Raw genomic sequence first — 26,883 nt, forward strand, 5'->3', positions numbered from 1 at the left:
GGAGATAAATTAAACATATCAAAAGATGTGTGTGTGTGTGTGGAATCGATTTGATAAGACAATGCAATTCAGTGATTGCAATTTGAGAATAGAGAGTGATGGTGTAGAATAAAAGGATGAAACTATTTTCAAAAGGAGAAAATTTCTGATGCAGATATTTTACAGAAGAGCAAACACTGAAGCAGTGTTAAGGGGGATAGAGCAAGGGATGCAACCATGACCGGTTGCATCCCTTGTAGTTTTATAATTAAAAAGCAGTTTTCCTACCTGCCTGTTCAGCCACAGGATTTACATTTTTGGAAAAATAGTAGTTCAGAGAGCTTAGTCTTAATATCTGTATATAATCTTCCTTCAAAGACAAAGCTATATATAATATTCTTCTAAATGGAAAATAAGTTAATTAGGCACACAGGAGAGTGACCTACTGTTGTCTCAGAGAAGGCCAATACTGAGCCCATTATTTGTTCCTCTTGGGGGACTAAATCCTTGAATCACATTGGTTTTCCCATGAGAGAAATAGTGAAAGAGAAATTGCCTGGTTATGAAACCAAGAGGAAGAGGGAAGATTTTGAGGCAATATATTGGTTTGTGTAAAAATATCCCTGTATAGGTTACATGATATTTGGCATGAATTGTTTGAAAGTACTGAGATGATGGGATGAGGGTGTGAAAACATAACCTAAATGGACAGATATATCTTCACTTGTAGTACCAAACTTGAAGAGATAGATATAAAAGCTCTGATATGTAAAGATAATTCTTACAACTGACAGTAGGGGAATAAATAGATCACTTTTCTGTTATCAATTATAGCCAGTGTTTACCTTTGTAGATTTACCTGCAGTCCCAAACTTTGGAGTGTTGAAGATAAAGTCTTCTTGAATGCTTTTTAAAATATTTTATTTATTTAATCATGAGAGACACACAGAGAGAGGCAGAGACAGAGGTAGAGGGAGAAGCAGCCTCCATGCAGGGAGCCCAGTGCGGGACTCCAGGATCATGCCCTGAGCCGAAGACAGATGCTCAACCACTGAGCCACCCAGGCATCCCTTCTTGAGTGCTTTTAACTTTATTTTTTCTGAGTTAACTGACTAAAAGTAAAATTTGTACATTATTGGATCAATTTCTTAAGAGATCAGTGGAAAACATACAAACACAAAAGAGGAAAAATATAGGGAGTTATTTTGAGTGTTTGTAAAAACAGTTCAGTTGCTTAGAAGAATCACAACTACTCCCAGATTAGAGGAAAATGCTCTTGTTGATTCCCTGTGGTACTGACTCCTGCAATGCAGTGAACACTCCACAGGCCTATAAATCATCCTGTCATGTCAATGTACTCCTGTCCTGATGTGTGTGTTCTAAGTGGCCAAGTGGATGCCACGCAGAATAGCATATTAAGATGAATGAGGGAGAATCTAGGCAGAAATAAAGCCCCAGGGAGTTCTCCAGCAAGGCACAGAGCACTGTGATTGGACAGCGATCCCCCGGGGCATGGATTCTGGGTTTGCTTGGCAGCAGAGAAGGCTGCTGAACTAACAGGAACGGGGTTGTTAATGTAGAGTTTATGAGTCCTAGAAGTATCAGAGAGGACTGAGACCACTGATTTATAGACTGTCCCAGCTGAAATTGGCTCAAGATTTAAACTGGCTGAAGTTAGAAAGTTAATTGAGAAAAGACAAAGAAAAGATCAGGTACTTTAATCCTTTGACTAATCATTTGTAAAAAGGAAGCCCACAGGACAGCAGGGAGGGACCTTGGGGGCAGAAAGTGGCTCTCTGGGGCATCCAGCAGCTAAAACAGGAACCTGGAGCTTGACCTAGGTCACTAACCTGGATGGATGAGGAATTCCTCTGTAGTATCAGCTCCAGCCTTCCAGGAGTTGGAGCAGCTGGAGTGCTTCATACACAGACAGCTATGTGCTGGAGTACTAGATGCAAGCGCTGCGGGCTGCCGGCACAGAGAATGATGGTGACAGTGAGCAGACACGGTCCCCCAGCTCCCAGGAGGAAGTGCCAAAAGTAGACCACCAGTTAAAGGCCTAATGAACAAGAGACAATGGACTACAGTGAATAGCTGGAAAGCAGCTGTTTCTGCTCTCCAAGGCAAGCCCTCCCCTCCCCCACCACACCCTCCCTTGTTGCTGAAGGAGATAACCAGGAAATGCTGTCGGACATAGTTTATTTATTTATTTATTTATTTATTTATTTATTATTGGCGTTCAATTTGCCAACATATAGCATAACACCCAGTGCTCATCCTGCCAAGTGTCCCCCTCAGTGCCCATTACCCAGTCACCCCAACCCCCCGTCCACCTCCATTTCTGCTACCCCTTGTTCCTTTCCCAGAGATAGGTGTCTTTCATGTTTTGTCACCCTGACTGATATTTTCACTCATTCTCTCTCCTTTCCCTTTATTCCCTTTCATTAATTTTTATATTCACCAAATGAATGAGGCCATATAATGTTTTGGACAGAGTTTTTTAAAAGTCCCAATAAAAGCCTGTACTCACTAAGCCAGGGTCCAGGAGAAGGGCAACCTAGAAAGATGGGAAAGATTTAGACAATAACTGCTCTACTCCAGCCAAATAGCACAGAACAAGCTATGGCCCCACTTTTACCTACACCAGCAAAGACCCAGTGGGCATCTAGGCTGCTGCCCTCACAGGGGCTGTAATAAGGCAGCCTCTCTCTTCCCCTAAGCAGGCTTGTATCAGAGAAGGCTTGGCAGGAAGCTGGGACTTTTATCCCTGTCAACTTGCAAGAAGGCCCCTAACTGCCTCCATGGTATTATTGGAGACCATATGAGAGCCTGGACTTCCATTCCTATCCAGCGTATTGAGGTGCTCCTCCCCTCCCTGCTGTTTTGTGTCTGAGAATGTTCTGATAGAGAACTGAGACTTCCACTATTGCCCAGTGGTAGTGAGGCCACCCCCATGGCAGGGTCAGTGGGGGCCTGGAACTCCCACTCCTACCTAGCTGTAACAAGTGCACCCCTGGATTCTACCTTCACTAGTAGGCTGTGCTCCTCTTTCTCCTGCTAGAGAGGTCTCACAAAAAGCCAGTTAAGTGGTGCCTGGGTGGCTCAGCGGTTGAGCATCTGCCTTTGGCTCAGGGCATGATCCCAGAATCCGGAATCAAGTCCCACATCGGGCTCCCTGCATGGAGTCTGCTTCTCTCTCTGCCTGTGTCTCTGCCTCTCTCTGTGTGTCTCTCATGAATAAAAAAAATATTTTTAAAAAGCCAGTTAAAACAGAAGATTTAAATAAGATTCAGAATCTCCTAACATTATATTCAGGCATCCTAATTGCAAGAAAACAAATCATTTGTCATAGTAAGAACTGGAAAGAGTTCAAACTAAATGGAAAAATAGTAGATATCAACACTGAGATGAGGAATTGGACTTAATCAAAATTAAAAACTTTAGGAAAAACCTTGTTTAGAAGACGAAGAGACAAATTACAGAGAGGGAGAATGTTTTACAAAGCAGGTATCTGACAAAGGACTAGTATTCAGAATATATAAAGAATTCCCCAAACACAGCATTTCAAACAATCCAATTAGAAATTGGACAAAAGGCACGAGGAGACATTTTTTTCCCTGAAGATGCACAGATAACAAATAAGCACAGAAAAAGATGTTCAACATTGTTAGCTATAAGTGAAATGGAAAGTAAAGCCACAATCAGAGATATCTTTACATCTATCAGAATAGCTAATTTTTTATTTAAATAATGACAAAACCATGTGCTGGTGAAAATACAGTGAAATTGGGTCAGTCCTAGAAAGCTGGTAGGAGGGTAAAATGCTACAGCCATTCTGGGAAACAATCTGGTAGTTTCTTAAAAAAACAGAACCTGCAAATATGATCCAGTAATTTTACTCCTAGGTATTTATTACAGAGAAATGAAAACACATGTTCATGCAAAAACATGTGCTCAAATGTTTATAGCCACTTTTTTCATGATAGGCCCAAACTGAGAAACAACTTAGTTGTCCTTCAACAGGTAGAAAGAATCTCCAAGGGAATTATGCTGAGAGAAAAAAAGCCAATCTCCAAAAGTTACTCTATGATTCCATATATATAGCATTCTTGAAATGACAAGATGCTAAAAAAGAGGAACAGGTTAGCAGTTCCCAGGGATCAGGAAGGGGAGGGGCAGGACAAAGTGGGTGTGGGTACAAAAAGACAGCAGGAGGGAAGCTTGTGGTGATAGAAATATTCTGCATTTTGACTATATTAACATCAATATCCTGGTTGTAATATTGAACTATTATGGTTTCCCCAGTAAAAGTTGGGTAGATGGGTAGATGGGGGAAGATGAGTAAAGGGTACACAGGATCCCTGTGTTATTTCTTACTGCCTGATGTGAATCTATGATTATCTAAAATAAAAGTTAAGGGGGCTACCTCGGTGGCTCAGTCAGTTAAGTGACTACAATGGAATATTCCTCAGCCATTAGAAATGACAAATACCCACCATTTGCTTCAATGTGGATGGAACTGGAGGGTATTATGCTGAGCGAAATAAGTCAATCGGAGAAGGACAAACATTATATGGTCTCATTCATTTGGGGGAATATAAATAGTAGTGAAAGGGAATAGAAGGGAAGGGAGAAGAAATGGGTGGGAAATATCAGAAAGGGAGACAGAACATGGAAGACTCCTAACTCGGGGAAATGAACTAGGGGTGGTGGAAGGGGAAGAGGGCAGGGGGTGAGGGTGAATGGGTGACGGGCACTGAGGGGGGCACTTGACGGAATGAGCACTGGCTGTTATTCTGTATGTTGGCAAATTGAACACCAATAAAAAATAAATTTACTATTAAAAAAAAGTGACAGACTTCTGATTTTGGCTCAGGTCATGATCCCATAGGTCCTGAGATTGAGCCCCATGTTGGGCTTCATGCTCAGCAGGGAGTCTGCTTGAGGAATCTCTTCTGCTTTCTCTGCCCCTCCCCCTTATTTATTCTTTCAGTCATTCTAAAATAAATGAATAAATCTTAAAAATATGTATATAAAATAAAAGTTAAGAAAACAAGTCCAGACACTAATCAATATATTATTCAACACTGCTATTTTTAAGCTCTTTGTTGGTTTTATTCATTTATTTAATGATAATTAATTCATCAAAAATTTTCTATTCTGCTGTACTGATGTTATAGCAGTAAACATGATCAACACAGCCCCTCTTCACATGGAATTTAAAATGTAATGAGGAAGACCTACAACAAATAAGAAATTATGAGTATGGCCAATGTTACAGAAATGGTACTAGGCAGTGCTATAATATACAATGGAAGGAGCTCTCTTGGACCCAGGTTCTTGGAAGTATTTCTTCATAAAATGATGTTGAAACTGAGATTTGAAGAATGAATAGATGTTAATAGGCAAAGCATAAAGGACAAATGTTTCAAACAGAATAATCAGCTGGTGCAAAGCCTCAAGATGAGAAAGAGTGAATTTTTCAAGCAAGCAAAAGAAAACCAAACTGCCTCTGGAATTGCAAGCAAGGGCATATTGTCCTCTGAGGCTGGAGAGGAGGATGGGGGCTAGGTCTTAGATAGCCTGATAAATCTTGAAAAAGGATCTGTACTCTAAAAACTACAGAACACTTAAGAGTTTGTATTTTATTTTAAGAGTAGTGGTAAGTGTGTGAAGGGTCTTAAGGAGAAGAATCATATGCTTAGATTTTATATTTTAAAAAAATCTGGAGCACCTGGGGGGCTCACTCTGTTAAATGTCAGACTCTTGATTTCAGCTCAGGTTATGATCTCAGGGTTGTGAGATCAGACCATATGATGGACTCTGAGCTAAGCATGGAGCCTGCTTGATATTCTCTCTCTTTCTCTCTCCCTCTCTCTCTCTTTGTCTCTCTCCACCCTTCTACCTGCACATGCATATGCATACCTATGTTCTCTCTGTCAAAAAAATCTCTCATTCTTAATTTAGATAAGAATGAAAGCAAACAAGATTTAAAGTGGGAAGACACATAGGTAACTTAATATTCTATTTGAAAAATGATGTGTGAAGTCTTAGACAAGACCGGTGACATTTGGAAGAAAACAAGGGGACATATTTAAGAAATGTTTAGATGTTTAGCATTTGCAGATTTATTGAATAGTAGGGGTTTGGGAAGGGAGGAGTCCAGTATTACTCCTAGATTTTGCATTGAGGAACCAGGTTAATATTGGTGCCACTTATTTTGACTAGGGACCTGAAAAAGCAGCAAGTTTGAGGATGAGATGATTTTAGGTTCAGATCTGGTGAGTGGGAGATGCCCTTGAAGCAAGAAATAATACTCCTTGAAGCCTCTAGCTGAGTTGGTAATTAAAGCCAGGGGAATGGATGCTACCTAGGGATAGAATATGGAGTGAGAAAAAGCCAAATATGCAATTTGAGGAACACTGAGTTTGGTGATAGAGTGGATGAGAGAACCCAAGCAAACTGATACTGGGAAGGAATTCACAAAAAGTAGGAGGAAAAACAGGAGACTGTAGTGTCTCAGAAGCCCAGTGAAATATTTGAAAGTGGGAATGGTTAACAATGATCAAGTAAAGAACTTCCCATCCAGATGAATACCAAAACGTTAAACGAAGTATTAATGATTAATGTATGTGGAGGACACAGGGATGTTATTGGATGTTCCTGGAGAAACACTGGACAAAAAATATAGGCATTAGTTTCCTTAATTGAGCAGATTTTATTTAGAGAGCAGTAGAAACAGATACATGAAAAAGTTATGTGTAATTTTAATAAGGTGTTTATTCCAAATGTAAAAACACTCAGTTAAACTGAATATGCCTTACCATTTTTGGCTTGACATTTATCCAAAGCTATCAAACTCGGATATATAAACTCTTGGGGAGTTGCTTTATCTGACCAAGAAACAATATTCAAAGAATTCAGGGCCTTTAAATACACATCTTGGGTGATTAGTCTCCTTTGGAACAGCCATTATTTCTATGCATTTAAAAAAATAAACCAGGTGATTTGATTGAATATGGAAAGACTGCATTTTTAGGATAATAGAGAGGTAGAAAAAACTATTAAAAAGCTCTGGTTTGTATTTATCTAAAGTATTGATAATGTTAAGAAAATTCTCTCCCTTCTTAAAATCACTCAAATCTAAACACAAAACTAAACAGCATCCTAAACTGACAAAGTCAGGTTTGTGTTTGGGGTTTAACATAAATAACACATAATTGATTTTGTTCTTATTTTAAGTTAAACTAAAATTAAAATAGGAATTACAACACAGAATTCATTGATTTTAATTTACTCAAGTCACATTTTATCTATTAAATCTCTAAATTTACTATGAGATATATTTATCATTTTTGAGGTATTAATTTATAATTGAGAATAAATACAATTAGCAGGTCCCAGAAAATGTCACCCAGAAAATGGTATTTGAATGTTAAATTAACTCCTAAAAATCAGCTCAGTTTTCTATTCTCATCATTCCTCATGATGGAAGTAGGTGAAGTCAGTTTATTCTCTGTGGTTAGCAAAATAAAATCACCCTTGATTCAATAATCAGTTTCTACAGGTGGACCTTTGTTGAACTATTTCTCCAAATAATAGTTCTTACCATAGTAACAATGACAGTCACGTGAATTGCGGTGTTCCTGGTGAACCTGCAGCATGTTGTATGTAGATCTGCTCCATTCATTATGAGATCCCATGAAGACCCACAATCCTTTTGGCCAGTCTTCTCATGGCCACTCTCATGTCTTTGTTTCTTAATGTATAGATGGCAGGATTCAAGAGGGGTGTGATAGCGAAGTCCACAATGAATAAATACTTATCCAGTGATGTTGTAGGGAAAGGCCACACATAGAGAAACATGCATGGCATAAAAAACAAAATCACTACAGTGATGTGAGCTGACAGTGTGACAAATGCTTTGGATAAATCCCCTGAAGAACGTTTCCAGACAGTGACCAAAATGAAGATATAGGATATAATTAAAGAGAAGAAGGTAGCCATGGATATAAACCCACTGTTAGCAATGATTACAAACTCTAGCTTATAAGTGTCTACACAAGCAAGTTTCATGACCCGAGGAAAATCACAGTAAAAACTATCTACTTCATTAGGGCCACAAAAGGGCAAGTTTATGACAAAAACAAACTGAGATACAGCATGAACTATCCCCACTATCCAGGCAGCCGCTACAAAGGAGACACACATTTTAGAGCTCATGATGGTCAGGTAGTGGAGAGGCTTACAGATTGCAGTGTACCGGTCATATGCCATGGCTATGAGCAGCACCATCTCAGCTCCACCCATGACATGAATAAAAAATATCTGTATCATGCATTTTGGAAAGGAAATGATGTTGTGGTCAGTGAAAAGATCAGAGATCATTTTGGGGACTGTAGTAGATGATAAACCTAGATCAAGTAGGGAGAGATTGGCCAGTAAGAAGTACATGGGGGTGTGTAAATGACAGTCAATAATTACCGTGAACACAATGAAGAGGTTTCCTAAGATAATTCCCACATAGAACACAGAGAAGAATAAAAAGAGAAAAAGGTGCATGTCCCATGAATTTGAAAGTCCAATCAATACAAATTCAGATACCACAGAGTCATTTGCTGCATCCATTGGCTCAATCAGTAGAGAAGATGCTGAAGTATTCTGAGGGTAGAAAGTAAGGAAGAACTGAGAACTATGGGAACTGAACATTGATATGTTGTTTGCCTATCAATGCTTTTGTAGGAACTATGCTGCAAATGCCAAAATGTACTATTGGAAAACATACAGAGAGGGCAGGTGAAAGGAAGATAAATGAGTAGGAGAAATGAGATAATCAAAAGTTAGACTGGAGAGAGAAGGAAACAATATTATTTAGAAATATGGAGGAATTAAGAGCAAAAAAAAAAATACCTTCTGGTAGCGAGCCTCTTTACCATGCTCATTGTGCTTATTTAGTCTTTTTCATATATATTCAAGAAAATAGCTTTTGTATCATGAATAGTCAGCCATACTTTGAATATTCAAAGTTAATCACAGTTGTATACATATATTCTAATAGAATGTACTCTCTGATTATTCTTTTACTTACACTTGTGAGATCTCAGGCATTAATCACTCATAGAGAATAGTCACCAGACAATGAGTGAAAGAGTGTTGAATCTAAGAGGAATGCTTACACAAAATGAAAAGGCTTAGTATTCTGATAGTTCACAATACTTGTGACTGCAACGAATCACTTGGAGAAATACACTTTAAATCAAGTGACCCTCCTGACCCCAAAGACAGTGTCAGAAAACACAGAAAAAGGGCTTCTCAGTACTTTGGTAGGATTGAGAGATTTTGTACTCTTGAGAGGTCTATTCTAGGATTAATGAGTTCTTAATCATTAATGTGTAATGAGTAAGAACTCATTGAGTAATGTGTAATGAGTAATGTGTAATGCAATTCAAGCACAGAAGTGAGAGATCATGGAGTCTTCACTGAGATAAAATATTTAGTCAATGTACACTAAGAGCATGTAAAAACTACAGGATCCCAAAGAGTCATTAAAGTTAAAGGTTAAAGTTTAGTTAAAGTTTAGTTCAGCTAAAATGCTATTTGAAGGTGAGTAAAATTGTTATAATAATTTTTTCAAAGGGAGTATCTATTATCACTATGGATAAGTAGAAAAGTTGGAGATGTATATACATATGTATAAAGTACATGTTAGGATTCATTCATTATTTAATCTAAAGTGAAAAATTAAAAACACATTTAAAAGAAGATATGAGAAGACATGCATAAAGGGGAATTTGATAAGATTAATATTTGAGTGAGTGTGCTATTATAAATGGTGCAAATTTAAATTTGTTGACATGTTCACTATATTGTAAAGCAACAAAAATTTTTTACAAGTATGTATTATATGATATGCTCTTTATAAGTATACACTACAAAAATATGTAAATATATACATCAACATCTCAAGATCACTGGATAATGACATTTGAGGTAATTTTAATATTGGAAAGATTGATCATGTATATTTTTATTTTTCTAAGTTGGCCATGTGTTTGTAATAAAAATTATGAAAAGGTGGAAATAGATCATAAATACAGAGAGGAAACTGGTGGTTGCCAGAGACAAGGGTGGCAGAGGGTTGGACAAAGAGGAATGAAGGGAGCGGGAGGTATAGGCTTCCAATTGTGAAATGAATAAGTCATGGGGATGGAATGTACAGCATAGAGAATATAGTTGATGGTATTATAAGAGTGTTAGATGGTAACACATTGTAGTCATACTTGTGAACATAGTAATATATATATTATATAAAACACATATATATATGACAATGGAATGTGACTCAGCCATCAGAAAAGATGAATACCCACCATTTACATCGACATGGTTGGAACTGGAGAGTATTATGCTGGATGAAATAAGTCAATCGATAAAGACAATTATCATATGGTTTCTATGAACAGCTACACTCCAAAAAATCAGGCAATCTAGAAGAAATGGACACATTTCGGAAAACCACAAACTACCAAAATGCAACAAGAAGAAATAGAGAATCTGAACAGGCCAATAACCAGGGAGGAAATTGAAGCAGTCATCAAAAATCTCCCAAGACACAAAAGTACAGGGCCAGATGGCTTCCCTGGGAAATTCTATCAAACATTTAAAGAAGAAACCATACCTATTCTACTAAAGCTGTTTGGAAAGATAGAAAAGAGGTGGAGTACTTCCAAACTCATTCTACGAGGTCAGCATCACCTTAATCCCAAAACCAGACAAAGACCCCACCACAAAAGAGAACTATAGACCAATATCCCTGATGAACATGGATGCAAAAATTCTCAACAAGATACTAGCCAATAGTATACAACAGTACATTAAGAAAATTATTCACCATGACCAAGTGGGATTTATCCCCGGGATGCAAGGCTGCTTCAACACTCGTAAAACAATCAATGTGATTCATCATATCAGCAAGAGAAAAACCAAGAACCATATGATCCTCTCATTAGAGGCAGAGAAAGCATTTGACAAAATACAGCATCCATTGCTGATCAAAACTCTTCAGAGTGTAGGGATAGAGGGGACATTCTTTAACATCTTAAAAGCCATCTACGAAAAAGCCACAGCCAATATAATTCTCAATGGGGAAGCACTGCGGGCCTTTCCCCTAAGGTCAGGAACAAGACAGGGATGTCCACTCTCACCACTGCTGTTCAACATAGTACTAGAAGTCCTAGCCTCAGCAATCAGACAACAAAAAGACATTAAAGGCATTCAAATTGGCAAAGAAGAAGTCAAACTCTCCCACTTCACCGATGACATGATACTGTACGTAGAAAACCCAAAAGCCTCCACCCCAAGATTGCTAGAACTCATACAGCAATTTGGCAGTGCAACAGGATACAAAATCAATGCCCAGAGAAATCAGTATCATTTCTATACACTAACAATGAGACTGAAGAAAGAGAAATTAAGGAGTCAATCGCACTTACAATTGCGCCCAAAAGCATAAGATACCTAGGAATAAACCTAACCAAAGAGGTAAAGGATCTATACCCTCAAAACTATAGAACACTTCTGAAAGAAATTGAGGAAGACACAAAGAGATGGAAAAATATTCCATGCTCATGGATTGGCAGAATTAATATTGTGAAAATGTCAATGTTACCCAGGGCAATTGACACATTTAATGCAATCCCTATCAAAATACCATGGACTTTCTTCAGAGAGTTGGAAAAAATTATTTTAGGATTTGTGTGGAATCAGAAAGACCCCAAATAGCCAGGAGAATTTTAAAAAAGAAAACCATATCTGGGGGCATCACAATGCCAGATTTCAGGTTGTACTACAAAGCTGTGGTCATCAAGACAGTGTGGTACTGGCACAAAAACAGACACAAAGATCAATGGAACAGAATAGAGAACCCATAAGTGGACCCTGAACTTTATGGTCAACTAATATTCGACAAAGGAGGAAAGACTATCCACTGGAAGAAAGACAGTCTCTTCAATAAATGGTGCTGGGAAAATTGGACATCCACATGCAGAAGAATGAAACTAGACCACTCTCTTTCACCATACACAAAGATAAACTCAAAATGGATGAAAGATCTAAATGTGAGACAAGATCCCATCAAAATCCTAGAGGAGAACATAGGCAACATCCTTTTTGAACTCGGCCACAGTAACTTCTTGCAAGATACATGCACGAAGGCAAAAGAAACAAAGCAAAAATGAACTATTGGGACTTCATCAAGATAAGAAGCTTTTGTACAACAAAAGATACAGTCAACAAAACTAAAAGACAACCTACACAATGGGAGAAGATATTTGCAACTTATGTATCAGATAAAGGGCTAGTTTCCAAGATCTATAAAGAACTTATTAAACTCAACACCAAAGAAACAAACAATCCAATCATGAAATGGGCAAAAGACATGAACAGAAATCTCACAGAGGAAGACATAGACATGGCCAACAAGCACATGATAAAATGCTCTGCATCACTTGCCATCAGGGAAATACAAATCAAAACCACAATGAGATCCCACCTCACACCAGTGAGAAGGGGGAAATTAACAAGGCAGGAAACCACAAATGTTGGAGAGGATGTGGAGAAAAGGGAACCCTCTTGCACTGTTGGTGGGAACGTGAACTGGTGCAGCCACTCTGGAGAACTGTGTGGAGGTTCCTCAAAGAGTTAAAAATAGATTTGCCTTATGACCCAGCAATTGCACTGCTGGGCATTTATCCCAAAGATACAGATGCAATGAAATGCCAGGACATCTGCAACCCGATGTTTATAGCAGCGATGTCGACAATAGCCAAACTGTGGAAGGAGCCTCGGTGTCCGTCAACAGATGAATGGATAAAGAAGATGTGATTTATGTATACAATGGAATATTAGCCATTAGAAATGACAAATACCCACCATTTGGTTCGACGTGGATGGAACGTGAGGGTATTATGCTGAGTGAAGTAAGTCAATCGGAGAAGGACAAACATTGTATGGTCTCATTCATTTGGAGAATATAAATAATAGTGAAAGGGAATAAAGGGGAAAGGAGAAAAAATAAGTGGGAAATATCAGAAAGGGAGACAGATCATGAAAGACTCCTAACTGTGGGAAACGAACTAGGAGTGGTTGAAGGGGAGGTGGGCGGGGGGGTGGGCGTGACTGAAAGGGCACTTGACGGGATGAGCACTGGGTGTTATTCTGTATGTTGACAAATTGAACACCAATAAAAAATAAATTTATTAAAAATAAAAATAAAAAGTAAAAATATCATATGGTTTCATTCACATGTGGAATACAAGAAATACTGCAGAGGACCATAAGGGAAGGGAGGGAAAAGTGGGAAGAAATCAGAGAGGGAGATAAATCATGAGAGATTGTTTTTTTTAATAATAAATTTATTTTTTATTGGTGTTCAATTTGCCAACATACAGAATAACACCCAGTTCTCATTAACTCTGAGAAACAAACTGAGGGTTGCTGAAGGGGAGCTGGGTGGAGGGATGAGGTAACTGGGTGATAGGCACTAAGGAGAGCATGTGGTGTGATGAGCACTGGCTATTATATGCAACTGATGAATTATTGAAACTATCATCTGAAACTAATTATGTACTACATAGTGGCTAATTGAGTTTAAATAAAATATTTTAGCTACACAAATAAAATATATGTATATATGAAATGAAGGTGAATTCAAATAAGTTAAAAAATTTTTAGTTGTTTTTTGTTCTTTGAAAATGTTAAAGCATCAGAAATTCTTTGGAGCTAAATTCTCAAAAGAGATAGTTGCTATCCTTGCTGGATATTTTGACTTTAACATTCAGAACATAGGAACCTTTTTAAGTAGGTAATGCAGAAAATCAGATAGAACTTAGGTCTTTCAAATTTAGTGATTGAAAATTCTATCTCCTTCAGGGGCAAGATCACTTATAACCAAACTAAAACTGAAAACACAAGGAAGCAAAGCTGTCCAAAACTCATTTTGCCAATGTCCTGTCATTGTATCATATTCATGATTTTTTAAAATTTCTCCTCTTAATCATCTTAACTTGCTTCTAATAGAGGTCCTTTTCACAACTGATGGACATTAATTCTATTAAGTCATATTCATTCTTATCATTATCCCTCTACTTCTTGACTCAGTCATTGGCTAACATCATCAAAAGCTTTGTCAGATATGCCAAGTGGAGGGAACTGACTCACTCCAGCATTCCCTGGATGAGGGCAAAGAATCATTTCCATTTATGTGGTCTGTTAGAAGCATGAGTGGGAATTGGGTGGGCAAGACATATTTAACATATTTGATCCTCACAATAGGAAACATGGAATATCACATAAGATGGTGAAGGGAGTGGTGATGGATGCAAGATCCTTGCGATATTAATCCACCAAAGGGACAGCAAAATTGTTAATTCTTTCAGAAATCTCTTTCTTAGATAATAATTTAATTTTGCAATTACAATAGTAAGAATAGTGTTCAAAAAGTATGGAATAACTAGTGACAGAAGGGAAGTATACAAGTGGAAAAGAAACAGAAAGTAGAATGAGAGTATAAGAAGAGTTTATTGTGGTATTGCTCAACATTAGGAGCATTTTTTTTTTACCCACCTGTTCTGTTCTAAGGTGTGCAGCAGCGTTTGTAGAAACTCAAAAATTTTCATTTCTACTTTGTAGTATAGTCACATCCAAGACAAAATATATGTTTCTTCCCAATGAGAATACAGTTAATTAGTAGTAGTAGGTGTTAGTGACCCATTGATGTTTCTCAGATCTCTAATAACTAGCCTTTTATTGATTCCTCCTGGGAACCAGGTCTGTGAGTCATGTTAATTTTCCCAAGAGAAAAAAATATCAGAAGAGTTACTTGGTGATGAGAGTTTTTATTTATTTATTATTTTATTTATTTATTAATGAGAGAGAGAGAGAGAGAGAGAGAGAGAGAGAGGCAGAAACACAGAGGGAGAGGGAGAGAAGCAGGTTCCACGCAGCAAGGCCGACACGGGACTGGATCCCTAGTCTCCAGGATCACACCACGGCGGAAGGCTGCGCCAAACCGCTGGGCCACGGGGACTTCCGGGTGATGAGAGTTTTTTTTTTTTGTAAAAAGATCAGTGTTTGAATATCTCCTGTATATTAGACAATATAACATGGTGGATGGGCAGAAAATAAGTACCATTTAAATCAGGAAATGTGGAAATGTGAGCCTACTTAGATATGCTGGTTTGGGAAGAGTGAGAAGTCTTCCACAATTATTGCAGATGCCTTTATTTATGGAATGGGAGAGTTGAGCCATATGTATAAATATTTTTTTTTCCAGAACAAGCAAGAGGCTTTATGCAAGGGTGGTATTCTCATAAGCATTCATGATTCTTTCCCATTCAAAATGGTTTATATCTTACTTATTCCAAACTCTATCATGTAACACTAAAAATGTATTGAATGGACAAATGAATAAATAAATATCTTTGTGAAACTATTCTATTCTTTAATCATATTGGATTCTAACCAGACAAAAGTGGTATGGGACCGTGATGAACTGTTGAACAAAAGAAAAAAGCTTATAAATGTTATTCTAGATTGAGAGTTGAAAAATTATATATTTTTTTATTTTTTTATTTATTTTTATTTTTTTAAATTTATTTTTTATTGGTGTTCAATTTACTAACATACAGAATAACCCCGATGTTTATAGCAGCAATGGCCACGATAGCCAAACTGTGGAAGGAGCCTCGGTGTCCAACGAAAGATGAATGGATAAAGAAGATGTGGTTTATGTATACAATGGAATATTACTCAGCTATTAGAAATGACAAATACCCACCATTTGCTTCAACGTGGATGGAACTGGAGGGTATTATGCTGAGTGAAGTAAGTCAGTTGGAGAAGGACAAACATTATATGTTCTCATTCATTTGGGGAATATAAATAATAGTGAAAGGGAATATAAGGGAAGGGAGAAGAAATGTGTGGGAAATATCAGAAAGGGAGACAGAACGTAAAGACTGCTAACTCTGGGAAACGAACTAGGGGTGGCAGAAGGGGAGGAGGGCGGGGGGTGGGAGTGAATGGGTGACGGGCACTGGGGGTTATTCTGTATGTTAGTAAATTGAACACCAATAAAAAATTAAAAATAAAAAATAAAAAAAATAAAAAAATAAAAAAAATAAAAAAAAATAGGCATTTCACAAAAGAAAACTAAATATGATTTGTGAAACAAGTTAGAAATCATTAATAACCATGGAAAAGCCAATAATCACAATACACCTGTGAACATGTGCCTCACTGGTAAAAATCAATAGATTTTTTTGTGTGCCCAAATAAGAACAATCTTAAAAGGGCTTAAACTCATTGGAGAAAGTGTGGTTTCTCTCACAGCTTAGTAAGGAAATTCACTGGTTTGGTCAGATGAGAGGTGGTCTTGAACTGCTGGGCTATGTTAGGCCACTCCTTGTGCAGGCAGGGAAACAGGTAATCAGCAATGGGTAGGGTATGTGTGCAAGAACTCTAGGTTCTGGTGTGGGCAAAAACCTTTCAGAGTGGGCAGCCCTACTTTCTGTGTAGAGAGTGCTGTGGAAAGGTTATCACCAGAATGGGGTCTGTAAAGTCAGAGAGGGACTGCATTTTGGGTTAGTGTCTGGGATGTCCACTGGATGTCCTCACATACACACAACTGGCCTTAGCCCATGCCTGAACTGGTAGGAGAGTCTCTTCATCTTACAATGTGCCTCTAGGTCCCTCCTCTGAGAGAGGTTAATAGCTTTATTATTACATTATTTAATATCTCTCTATGTTATTTAATAACTTCTCTCCTGAGAAGGAGAAATACTTAAAGGAATTCTGTTCATCACAAACATATAATAAAGGGTGAATTCAGAGCTGAGAAACATTATACAGGTAAAAAAAACCTAAGTGCAAATGTGTAAAACCATTTTGTAGGGTATTTGGAAATATCTAATAATGTTGAAGATTTGTATACTTTATATCTTATAACTACAGCATTAAAATGAACTAAAACTATATGTGGGACTACTGATAACTGTCCCAAACAAATTATTTACTGGAAAACAGCAAGTTGCAAAAGAGTTGAATAAACATGCAAATCTAGACTACGTATGTCTTTGTGGATAAATTATATTATAGTTAAAAATTATAAAGAGTGAATAAAATTACAAAAAATTATTTAAAAAGTCATGGGAATGTTAAATATCAGACTCAGGTTAACTCTGGAAAACTGGTTTGTGCTGCTGTATAAAATGCTCCAAGTACCAACTGTAAGAGAGGGAAAAAAATAATTTTTCTGTCTACCCATCCTAGGTTTACTAGCTAGGGCCCTGTACATTAAACTAACAAAAGAAAGATAAACAAGAGAAAAAGATGCAGGAGTTATTAACATGTGCATTGCACATACATGGGGAAGCACTCAGAAATGAGTAACTCAAAGAGATGGTTAGAACTTGGCCTAAAATAGCATTTTAAAAGAACTATAAATTTTATTTTTTTGTCAAATGTTTATTTAAATTCCAGTTAGTTAACATATAGTGTAATATTGTTTTCAGAAGTAGAATTCAGTGATTCATCACCTACATATGACATCCAGTGCTCAACACAAGAGCCCTCCTTTTTTTAAAAAATAAATTTATTTTTTATTGGTGTACAACTTGCCAACATATACCATAACACCCAGCGCTCATCCCATCAAGTGCCCCCCTCAGTGCTCATCACCCAGTCACCCCACCCCCCGCCCACCTCCACTTCCACCACCCCTAGTTCGTTTCCGAGAGTTAGGAGTCTCTCGTGTTCTGTCTCCCTTTCTGATATTTCCCACTCATTTTTTCTCCTTTTCCCTTTATTCCCTTTCACTATTTTTTATATTCCCCAAATTAAGGAGACCATATAATGTTTGTCCTTCTCCGATTGACTTACTTCACTCAGCATAATACCCTCAGGTTCCATCCACAGCGAAGCAAATGGTGGGTATTTGTCATTTCTAATGGCTGAGTAATATTCCATTGTATACATAAACCACATCTTCTTTATCCATTCATCTTTCGATGGACACCGAGGCTCCTTCCACAGTTTGGCTATTGTCCACATCGCTGCTATAAACATGGCGGGGGGTGGGGGAAGGGGTCCCCGCCTTTCACTGCATCTGTATCTTTGGGGTAAATCCCCAGCACTGCAATTGCTGGGTCATCAGGCAGATCTATTTTTTACTCTTTGAGGAACCTCCACAGAGTTTTCCAGAGTGGCTGCACCAGTTCACATTCCCATCAACAGTGCAAGAGGGTTCCCCTTTCTCCACATCCCCTCCAACATTTGTGGTTTCCTGTCTTGTTAATTTTCCCCATTCTCACTGTTGTGAGGTGGTATCTCAATGTGGTTTTGATTTGTATTTCGCTGATGGCAAGTGATGCAGAGCATTTTCTCATATGCATGTTGGCCATGTCTATGTCTTCCTCTGTGAGATTTCTGTTCATGTCTTTTGCCCATTTCATGATTGGATTGTTTGTTTCTTTGCTGTTGAGTTTCATAAGTTCTTTATAGATCTTGGAAACTAGCCCTTTATCTGATACGTCATTTGCAAATATCTTCTCCCATTCTGTAGGTTGTCTTTTAGTTTTGCTGTGCAAAATCTTCTTATCTTGATGAAGTCCCAATAGACCATTTTTGCTTTTGTTTCTCTTGTCTTCATGGATGTATCTTGTAAGAAGTTGCTGTGGCCAAGTTCAAAAAGGGTGTTGCCTGTGTTCTCCTCTAGGATTTTGATGGAATCTTGTCTCACATTTAGATCTTTCATCCATTTTGAATTTATCTTTGTGTATGGTGCAAGAGAGTGGTCTAGTTTCATTCTTCTACATGTGGATGTCCAATTTTCCCAGCATCATTTATTGAAGAGACTGTCTTTCTTCCAGTGGATAGTCTTTCCTGCTTTGTCCATATTAGTTGATCATAAAGTTGAGGGTCCCCTTCTGGATTCTCTATTCTGTTCCATTGATCTATGTATCTGTTTTTGTGCCAGTACCAAACTGTCTTGATAGTACAGCTTTGTAGTACAACCTGAAATCTGGCATTGTGATGCACCCAGCTATGGATTTCTTTTTAATAATCCCCTGGCTATTTGGGGTCTTTTCTGATTCCACACGAATCTTAAAATAATTTGTTCTAACTCTCTGAAGAAAGTCCATGGTATTTTGATAGGAATCGCATTAAATGTGTACATTGCTCTGGGTAATACTGACATTTTCACAATATTAATTCTTCCACTCCATGAGCATGGAATATTTTTCCATCTCTTTGTGTCTTCCTCAATTTCTTTCAGAAGTGTTCTACAGTTTTTAGGGTATAGATCCTTTACCTCTTTGTTTAGGTTTATTCCTAGGTATCTTATGCTTTTGGGTGCAATTGTAAATGGGATTGACTCCTTAATTTCTCTTTCTTCAGTCTCATTGTTAGTGTATAGAAATGCCATTGATTTCTGGGCATTGATTTTGTATCCTGTTGCACTGCCAAATTGCTGTATGAGTTCTAGCAATCTTGGGTGGAGTCTTTTGAGTTTTCTATGTACAGCATCATGTCATCAGTGAAAAGAGAGAGTTTGACTTCTTCTTTGCCAATTTGAATGCCTTTAATGTCTTTTTGTTGTCTGATTGCTGAGGCTAGAACTTCTAGTACTATGTTGAATAGCAGTGGTGAGAGTGGACATCCCTGTCTTGTTCCTGATCTCAGGGGAAAGGCTCCCAGTGTTTCCCCATTGAGAATGTTATTTGCTGTAGGCTTTTCGTAGTTGGCTTTTAACATGTTGAGGAATGTTCCCTCTATCCCTACACTCTGAAGAGTTTTGATCAGGAATGGATGCTGTATTTTGTCAAATGCTTTCTCTGCATCTAATGAGAGGATCATATGGTTCTTGTTTTTTCTCTTGTTAATGTGATCAATCACATTGATTGTTTTACAAGTGTTTAACCAGGCTTGAATCCCGGGGATAAATCCTACTTTGTCAGGGTGAATAATCTTAATGTATTGTTGTATCCTATTGGCTAGTGTCTTGTTGAGAATTTTTGCATCCATGTTCATCAGGGATATTGGTCTATAATTCTCCTTTTTGGTGGGGTCTTTGTCTGGTTTTGGAATGAAGGTGATGCTGGCCTCATAGAATGAGTTTGGAAGTACTCCATCTCTTTCTATCTTTCCAAACAGCTTTAGTAGGATAGGTATGGTTTCTTCTTTAAACGTTTGATAGAATTCCCCTGGGAAGCCATCTGGCCCTGGACTTCTGTGTCTTGGGAGGTTTTTGATGACTGCTTCAATTTCCTCCCTGATTATTGGCCTGTTCAGGTTTTCTATTTCTTCCAGTTCCAGTTTTGGTAGTTTGTGGTTTTCCAATAATGTGTCCATTTCTTCTAGATTGCCTAATTTATTGGTGTATACCTGGTCATAATATGTTTTTAAAATCGGTTGTATTTCCTTGGTGTTAGTAGTGATCTCTCCTTTCTCATTAATGAATTTATTAATTCGAGTTTTTTCTCTCTTCTTTTTAATAAGGCTGGCTAATGATTTATCTATCTTATTAATTTTTCAAAGAACCAACTCCTGATTTTGTTGTTTTGTTCCACAGTTTTTCTGGTTGACAAGAGCCCTCCTTAACATGCATCACCCATTTAGTCCATCCCCCATCCACTTCCCTCTAACAACCCTCAGGTTAGAACTAGACATTTTAAAGAAGTGACAAGACAAAGGAAATGTCTCTGAGCTCCGAGGACAGCAAATTTTGGAAAGGAGAATATATGGAGGAATGAGTAAAAGATAATCCTACTAGCCTTTTAGTCAGTTTTGTTATACAGATTCCTTTGGTGCCCTCTCTGGACTGAACATGATCTAGGGTAGTCTGTGATGATTAACTTCTGCCTTCCTGGTAGAGAGGGACAGGGGAACGCCTTTACAAATTTATGTCCGGCTTTTAGGCAAATAGGTGGAAGGTAGAGAGCTTTTCTTATATCTGTTTCTTCTCAGTTGCCTTCAGCACAAAACAATTCATATGCCAAAGTGGCATATTTTGGGGTAGTATATCCTAATACTTTTCACAATGTTTTATTCCTAATAAAAATAATGGAAATATGGTAAAACATTAAAATTTCACAAAGTTGAACATAAAGATATTAAATTCATAGTTATCTTTATTTTCAGTATACTTGAAATATTTAAAATAATTTTATACAAGGGTAAACTGAGAATCAGAGAGTTAAGTTTGTCCCATAACTTATTCTTAGTTCTTGACAGAACTGAGAACAAGGATCCATGTCCTCTGAGTTCCAATTAGTTACCCTTTTCTCCATACCTATCACATGTTCAGGTAGCAAGGACACAGCATGTCCTTCCATTAAAGCCAAAACATTTTTCACTGAGGCAAGAATAATGTATTTTAGCACACATTTCCCCTAGAGTAGCTGGTTCAATTGTACAGAATTCACAGAAGATATTTTACTCTACACAAGGGTTGAATGACCCTGCCTTTTTCTCCTGTGGATCCTTTTTGTAACTGTCAACAATGTGGGATATTACTTACTTTTTTCCATTGGGAATATGTAGTTGAAGGTATTAATAATAATCCCCATTGGTAAATGAAAGTTGGCCATCTATTACTAGCTCTCCAAACTTCAATTGATCAATTAGATGAAACCATAGTACTACTCCAATCTGACAAAAGAAAAAGGCATCTATAAATACCAGTACTCAACAGAGACTAATCCCACAACAGAAAAACTGAAGAATTCAATTTACATCTCTGACATGCATTATATCAGGTAGGCTATATCTGAAAAAGGTAACATCAGAAATAGACTGTGTCCAGTTACATATTAAGTTATGAAGCTTGTACCTTAGAGAAGATCTATAAATGAGAGAAAAATGTATTAGAAGTCAGAGGAAGTGAATCAAGGTGAGGATGTTCGTGCATCTCAGCATGATTAAAAGAATTTGTGAGAAATTATGTATGAAGCTGGAGTTACCTTTGGAGATTATGACAGAGTCTGTACCTAAAAAAATCCATTATGACAGTCTCACCTATCACCTAAAGCAACCAAATAAACATGTAAATCAAGGCCATATAATTCTTTGTGGACATATGCCTATGCAGTAAAGCTAACCCAAAAAATCATGGGAGGTTAAATACCAAAATCAGGTCATAGGTGTATAGTTGTATATCTTTTCATTAATGATTTATTTTACTTACTCTGCATTTGAAGTAGACCAGATAGAATCTAACTTAATAGAACTAGAGTGAAATTTTCTTCCCTTTTATGTATCTCACTTATATCACTTAGTAGAAAGTTGGTAAACAAAATGTGGTTTACTTTTAATACAACAAATAATCAATTTTCTCTAATGCTATGATTCAAAAGGTTTATTTTGTCCCCTTTGCATTTGTTGGCTTGATTATTGCACTGGTTTTAATGACTTAAGTATGAGCTTATATTACTAATGAGATAAAATATTCTTGTTCCATATAGAAATGAAGTTTATGTACATGGCCTACGGTTTGCTGAGTTCAGTCATTCACTGGGAAAGTCTCCGTTAGATTATAAGGTGAAAGCTCAAATAAATGATAGATATAAAGTGATACATATTTCAGCTAATACTAAAATACATATATGAAAAATATTCCAATCACATCTATATACCAAATCCTGTGAAAGATACAAAAGGAGCATGAGAATACAAGGAGCACCGAATATGGCAGAGGAAGAATGTCTATACAAAAACTCTTACTTTGGGAGAGCACATAATCTACATATAAGCAAAGTGATATGACATTAACAAGAAGAGAAATTTCAACTTATGCCTCAAGGAAGGCTTTCAAACCTTCAAAGGTTATCTGTGAAGGGTATCAGAAAATGAACAGAAACTGTCCCCCACCTTAGTAAATGTTGAATAGTCTGGTTTTGTCTAGAGAGTAGTAAGGGGTATAAGTAAACCCAGACCATATTCTATGCTTGGCTGTCATGCTAAGGACTTTAAGTTTTACTAGCTTTTCTACTTTGAGGAGTGGTGAGATGTTACAAGTGGGAGAATGAGATCCAGGAAAAAGTAAAACTTCACAACCTGGAGAATAATAGTGACAGTTACATAGTGAAGAAAAGTTTAAAGAGGAAATAGCTGACCTGAGGAGAGAAATTGTGAGCTATGGTCTGAGACGGCTATGCAATAGTCAGAAACATGTTTAGATTACTGAGTATAGTGAGAAATGGTACTGCAAAATCAGTGGTCATCACACAGTGGTGAATAGAATGCCAAGGAAGAGAGGGAACAAAGAGACGAATAAGAACATAAAGTGGTCGTGGAGGTGGTTTTGGTGGGAATGACAACTTTGGTCCTGGAGGGAACTTCAGTGGTCGAGGTGGCTTTGGTGGCAGTCGAGGTGGTGGTGGATACGGTGGCAGTGGGGATGGCTATCACGGATTTGGTAATGATGGAAGCAACTTTGGAGGTAGCGGAAGCTATAACAATTTTGGCAATTACAACAATCAATCCTCAAATTTTGGATCCATGAAAGGAGGAAATTTTGGAGGCAGAGGCTCCTAGGGAGGCCCCTATGGTGGTGGAGGCCAAGATTTTGCAAAACCATGAAACCAAGGTGGCTATGGCGGTTCCAGCAGCAGCAGCAGCAGCAGCTATAGCAGTGGCAGAAGGTTTTAATTACTGCCAGGAAACAAAGCTTAGCAGGAGAGGAGAGCCAGAGAAGTGACAGGGAAACTACAGGCTACAACAGATTTGTGAACTCAGCCAAGCACAGTGGTGGCAGGGCCTAGCTGCCACAAAGAAGACGTGTTTTAGACAATACTCATGTGTATGGGCAAAAAACTCAAGGACTGTATTTGTGACTAATTGTATAACAGGTTATTTTAGTTTCTGTTCTGTGGAAAGTATAAAGCATTCCAACAAAGGGTTTTAATGTAGATTTTTTTTGTACCCATGCTGTTGATTGCTAAATGTAATAGTCTGATCATGACACTGAATAAATGTGTCTTTAAAAAAAAAAAAAAGAAAGAAAAGAAAAGAACATAAAGTTTCGGGCAGCCCGGGTGGCTCAGCGGTTTAGCGTCGCCTTCAGCCCAGGGCGTGATCCTGGAGACCAGGCTCCCTGTATGAAGCCTGCTTCTCCCTCTGCCTTTGTCTCTGCCTCTCTCTCTCTCTCTCTCTCTCTGTGTCTCTCATGAATAAATAAATAAAATCTATTATAAAAAGAACATAAAGTAAAAGGGAACAAGTACAACGTATGCAGAAGGGGAAGGACTAAATCTAGAAAGCTATGCTAGGTCCTCAATGGAAATCTATTCATAAGGAGCAGTGCATGGATGAAGGAATAATAATATAAATTAAGCAAATAATAAATTAATAGTATTAATTAAAATATATAATATAAAAATTTCAAGAGGAATACCAGGAGTTGCCTCACTTAAAACAAAATTAGCTATCATAACCAGGTCTTTCAAAACATTTGATTTAAAAAATTTTCCTTTGTATACATGGAATATTACTCAGCCATTAGAAACAACAAATACCCACCATTTGCTTCAACGTGGATGGAACTGGAGAGTATTATGCTGAGTGAAACAAGTGAATCGGAGAAGGATAAACATTATATGATCTCATTCATTTGGGGAATATAAAAAATAGTGAAAGGAAATAAAGGGGAAAGGAGAAAAATGAGTGGGAAATATCAGAAAGGGAGACAGAACACGAGAGACTCCTAACTCTCAGAAATGAACTAGGGGTGGTGGAAGGGGAGGTGGGCGGGGGCTGGGGGTGACTGTTGACGGGCACTGAGGGGAGCACTTGATGGGATGAACACTGGGTGGTTATTCTACAGGTTGGCAAATTGAACACCAATAAAAAATAAATTTATAAATAAAAAAGTTTTCCTTATTGTGGCATCAAAAGGAATAATTGAGGGTGGTAAGGTCTCAATAGTCAGAAAAGCAGCTAAAGGCAGAAGAATTAGGAAATCTTTTTTTCTTATTTCTCGGATGAGTCAGAGTTCTTTGTCAGCAAATGCAAAGATTAAAAGACAGTGGCTGAAACTAAAAATGCCAGCTAAAGATGGCTTAAGTCAGAGAGTCTCACTCAAGGTGACTCTGCCTTCCCTGATACTTTGCAATGTCTTAGATATGTCTTGATCATCACAACGGGGAGGTAAATGCCATTGGCATCTAGTGGGCAAGGCCAAGGATACTACTGAACATCTTACAGTGCACAAGACTGCTTCAGAACCAAAGAATTATCCAACCACAAATGTCAGTAGTGCCCAGGTTGAGGAACCTGGCTAAGTGAAGAACCAGTATTTTTTTTAATTTATTTATTCATGAGAGAGAGGGAGAGGCACAGACACAGGCAGAGGGAGAGGGAGAGAAACAGGCTCCACGCTGGGAGTCTGACATGGGACTCAATCCCGGTTCTCCAGGATCACATCCCAGGCCAAAGGCAATGCCAAACCGCTGGGCCACCGGGGCTGCCTGAAGAACCAGTATTTCATAGTTGGCAGAAAGATGAGAGCCAAGAACATATACTGAGGAACTGTTCAATTACAGCACAGTACAAATGGTATGGGTTTCACATCATTCAGATATAAACCTGTAGAATGTAGACTCAGAGAGCTAGCCCTGAAGTCAAAGGTCTGGGTTCAATTTCTAGTTCATTGACTTTCCAGGTACAAAACTCTAGGTAAGTTATTTATCATCTCTGTTATTCTGATTTCTTACTGCAAAATGGGATTGTGTTTACCATGTAATATTATGGGAAAATTTAATTAATTTACATAAATTGCTCGGGGATTACTAAATTTATCTGATCCTTGGTTTTCTCCTCTGTAGCTCTGGAAAATAATGATTTCCCTTTAGGTCTATTGTACAGATCGCTTGATATAACAAAAACACAAACATCTAATTCAATTGATGCTGCCTAGCAGGGTTTCAACAAGTCCAAGCTTTCTTTTCCATTATTTTTCAGATTTTAAAGTTATTATTTATCACTCACTAAAAAATCTACTTCATTTGTTAATTTATATACATTACATCTATACAATAAACATTTTCATTAAGTAGGGTTCATTTTACATGACAAATCCATAAATCTGAGGAAGAACAACTTTATTTTAGAAATGAGGAAAGCTACCTGGGTAGCTCAGTGGTTGAGGGTCTGCCTTCAGCTCAGGGCGTGACCCCAGGGTCCCAGGATAGAGTCCCATATCACGCTCCCTGCAGGGAGCCTGCATCTCCCTCTGCCTGTGTCTCTGCCTCTCTCTGTGTCTCTCATGAAAAAATAAAATCTAAAAAAAAATGAGGTGGGGAAAACAGAAAGAATCACACATAAGATAAAGAAATAATATAATTTACAGTATATTTCAGAATCTTCTCAATTATTGTTCTTAATGGTATTATAAATACTGATTCATTATTGTTAATGAATTCACTTAATTTTTATGAATCACCTTAATTTTTTCCTCTGACTCCAGAGTCTGCAAAAGGTGTATGTGGACTAAATGTAGTTTTCTGAACATTCTAGCAAGTACAGGAAATGATTCTGTACTTGAGGGCTTCCCTGTATGGCATGTAAATTACATTGTAGGAGTGGAAAATATTTAGTTTTCCCTTCTTCCCTTCTAAGTTCTTCAGCTGATCTAATAATTAAATTGGCATATGACAGATTAATAGGAGAAAAGCGAATTTAATTTCATATGCCTGGAAGTCCCATAAAAAATATGAGACTCAAAAAACTGGCCAAAGTAGGAAGGTTTTATATCTTTTTTAAAAAAATATTTTATTTATTTATTCATGACAGACACAGAGACAGAGAGAGGCAGAGACACGGGAAGCCTGACATGGGACTCAATCCCAG

General features: G+C 37.7%; 1 protein-coding gene across 1 annotated transcript; it reads right to left on the reverse strand.

The window, feature by feature from the left end:
• Nucleotides 1-7,668: 7,668 nt before the first annotated feature.
• Nucleotides 7,669-8,607, reverse strand: LOC112675481 (olfactory receptor 4F6-like). The gene has a single exon (XM_049104342.1). It carries the CDS (start codon nt 8,605-8,607, stop codon nt 7,669-7,671), a length of 939 nt encoding a protein of 312 aa, XP_048960299.1.
• Between the last annotated feature and the right edge of the window lie 18,276 nt (nt 8,608-26,883).

This window comes from Canis lupus, chromosome 30, assembly GCF_003254725.2.
Source record: "Canis lupus dingo isolate Sandy chromosome 30, ASM325472v2, whole genome shotgun sequence".
NCBI lineage: Eukaryota > Metazoa > Chordata > Mammalia > Carnivora > Canidae > Canis > Canis lupus.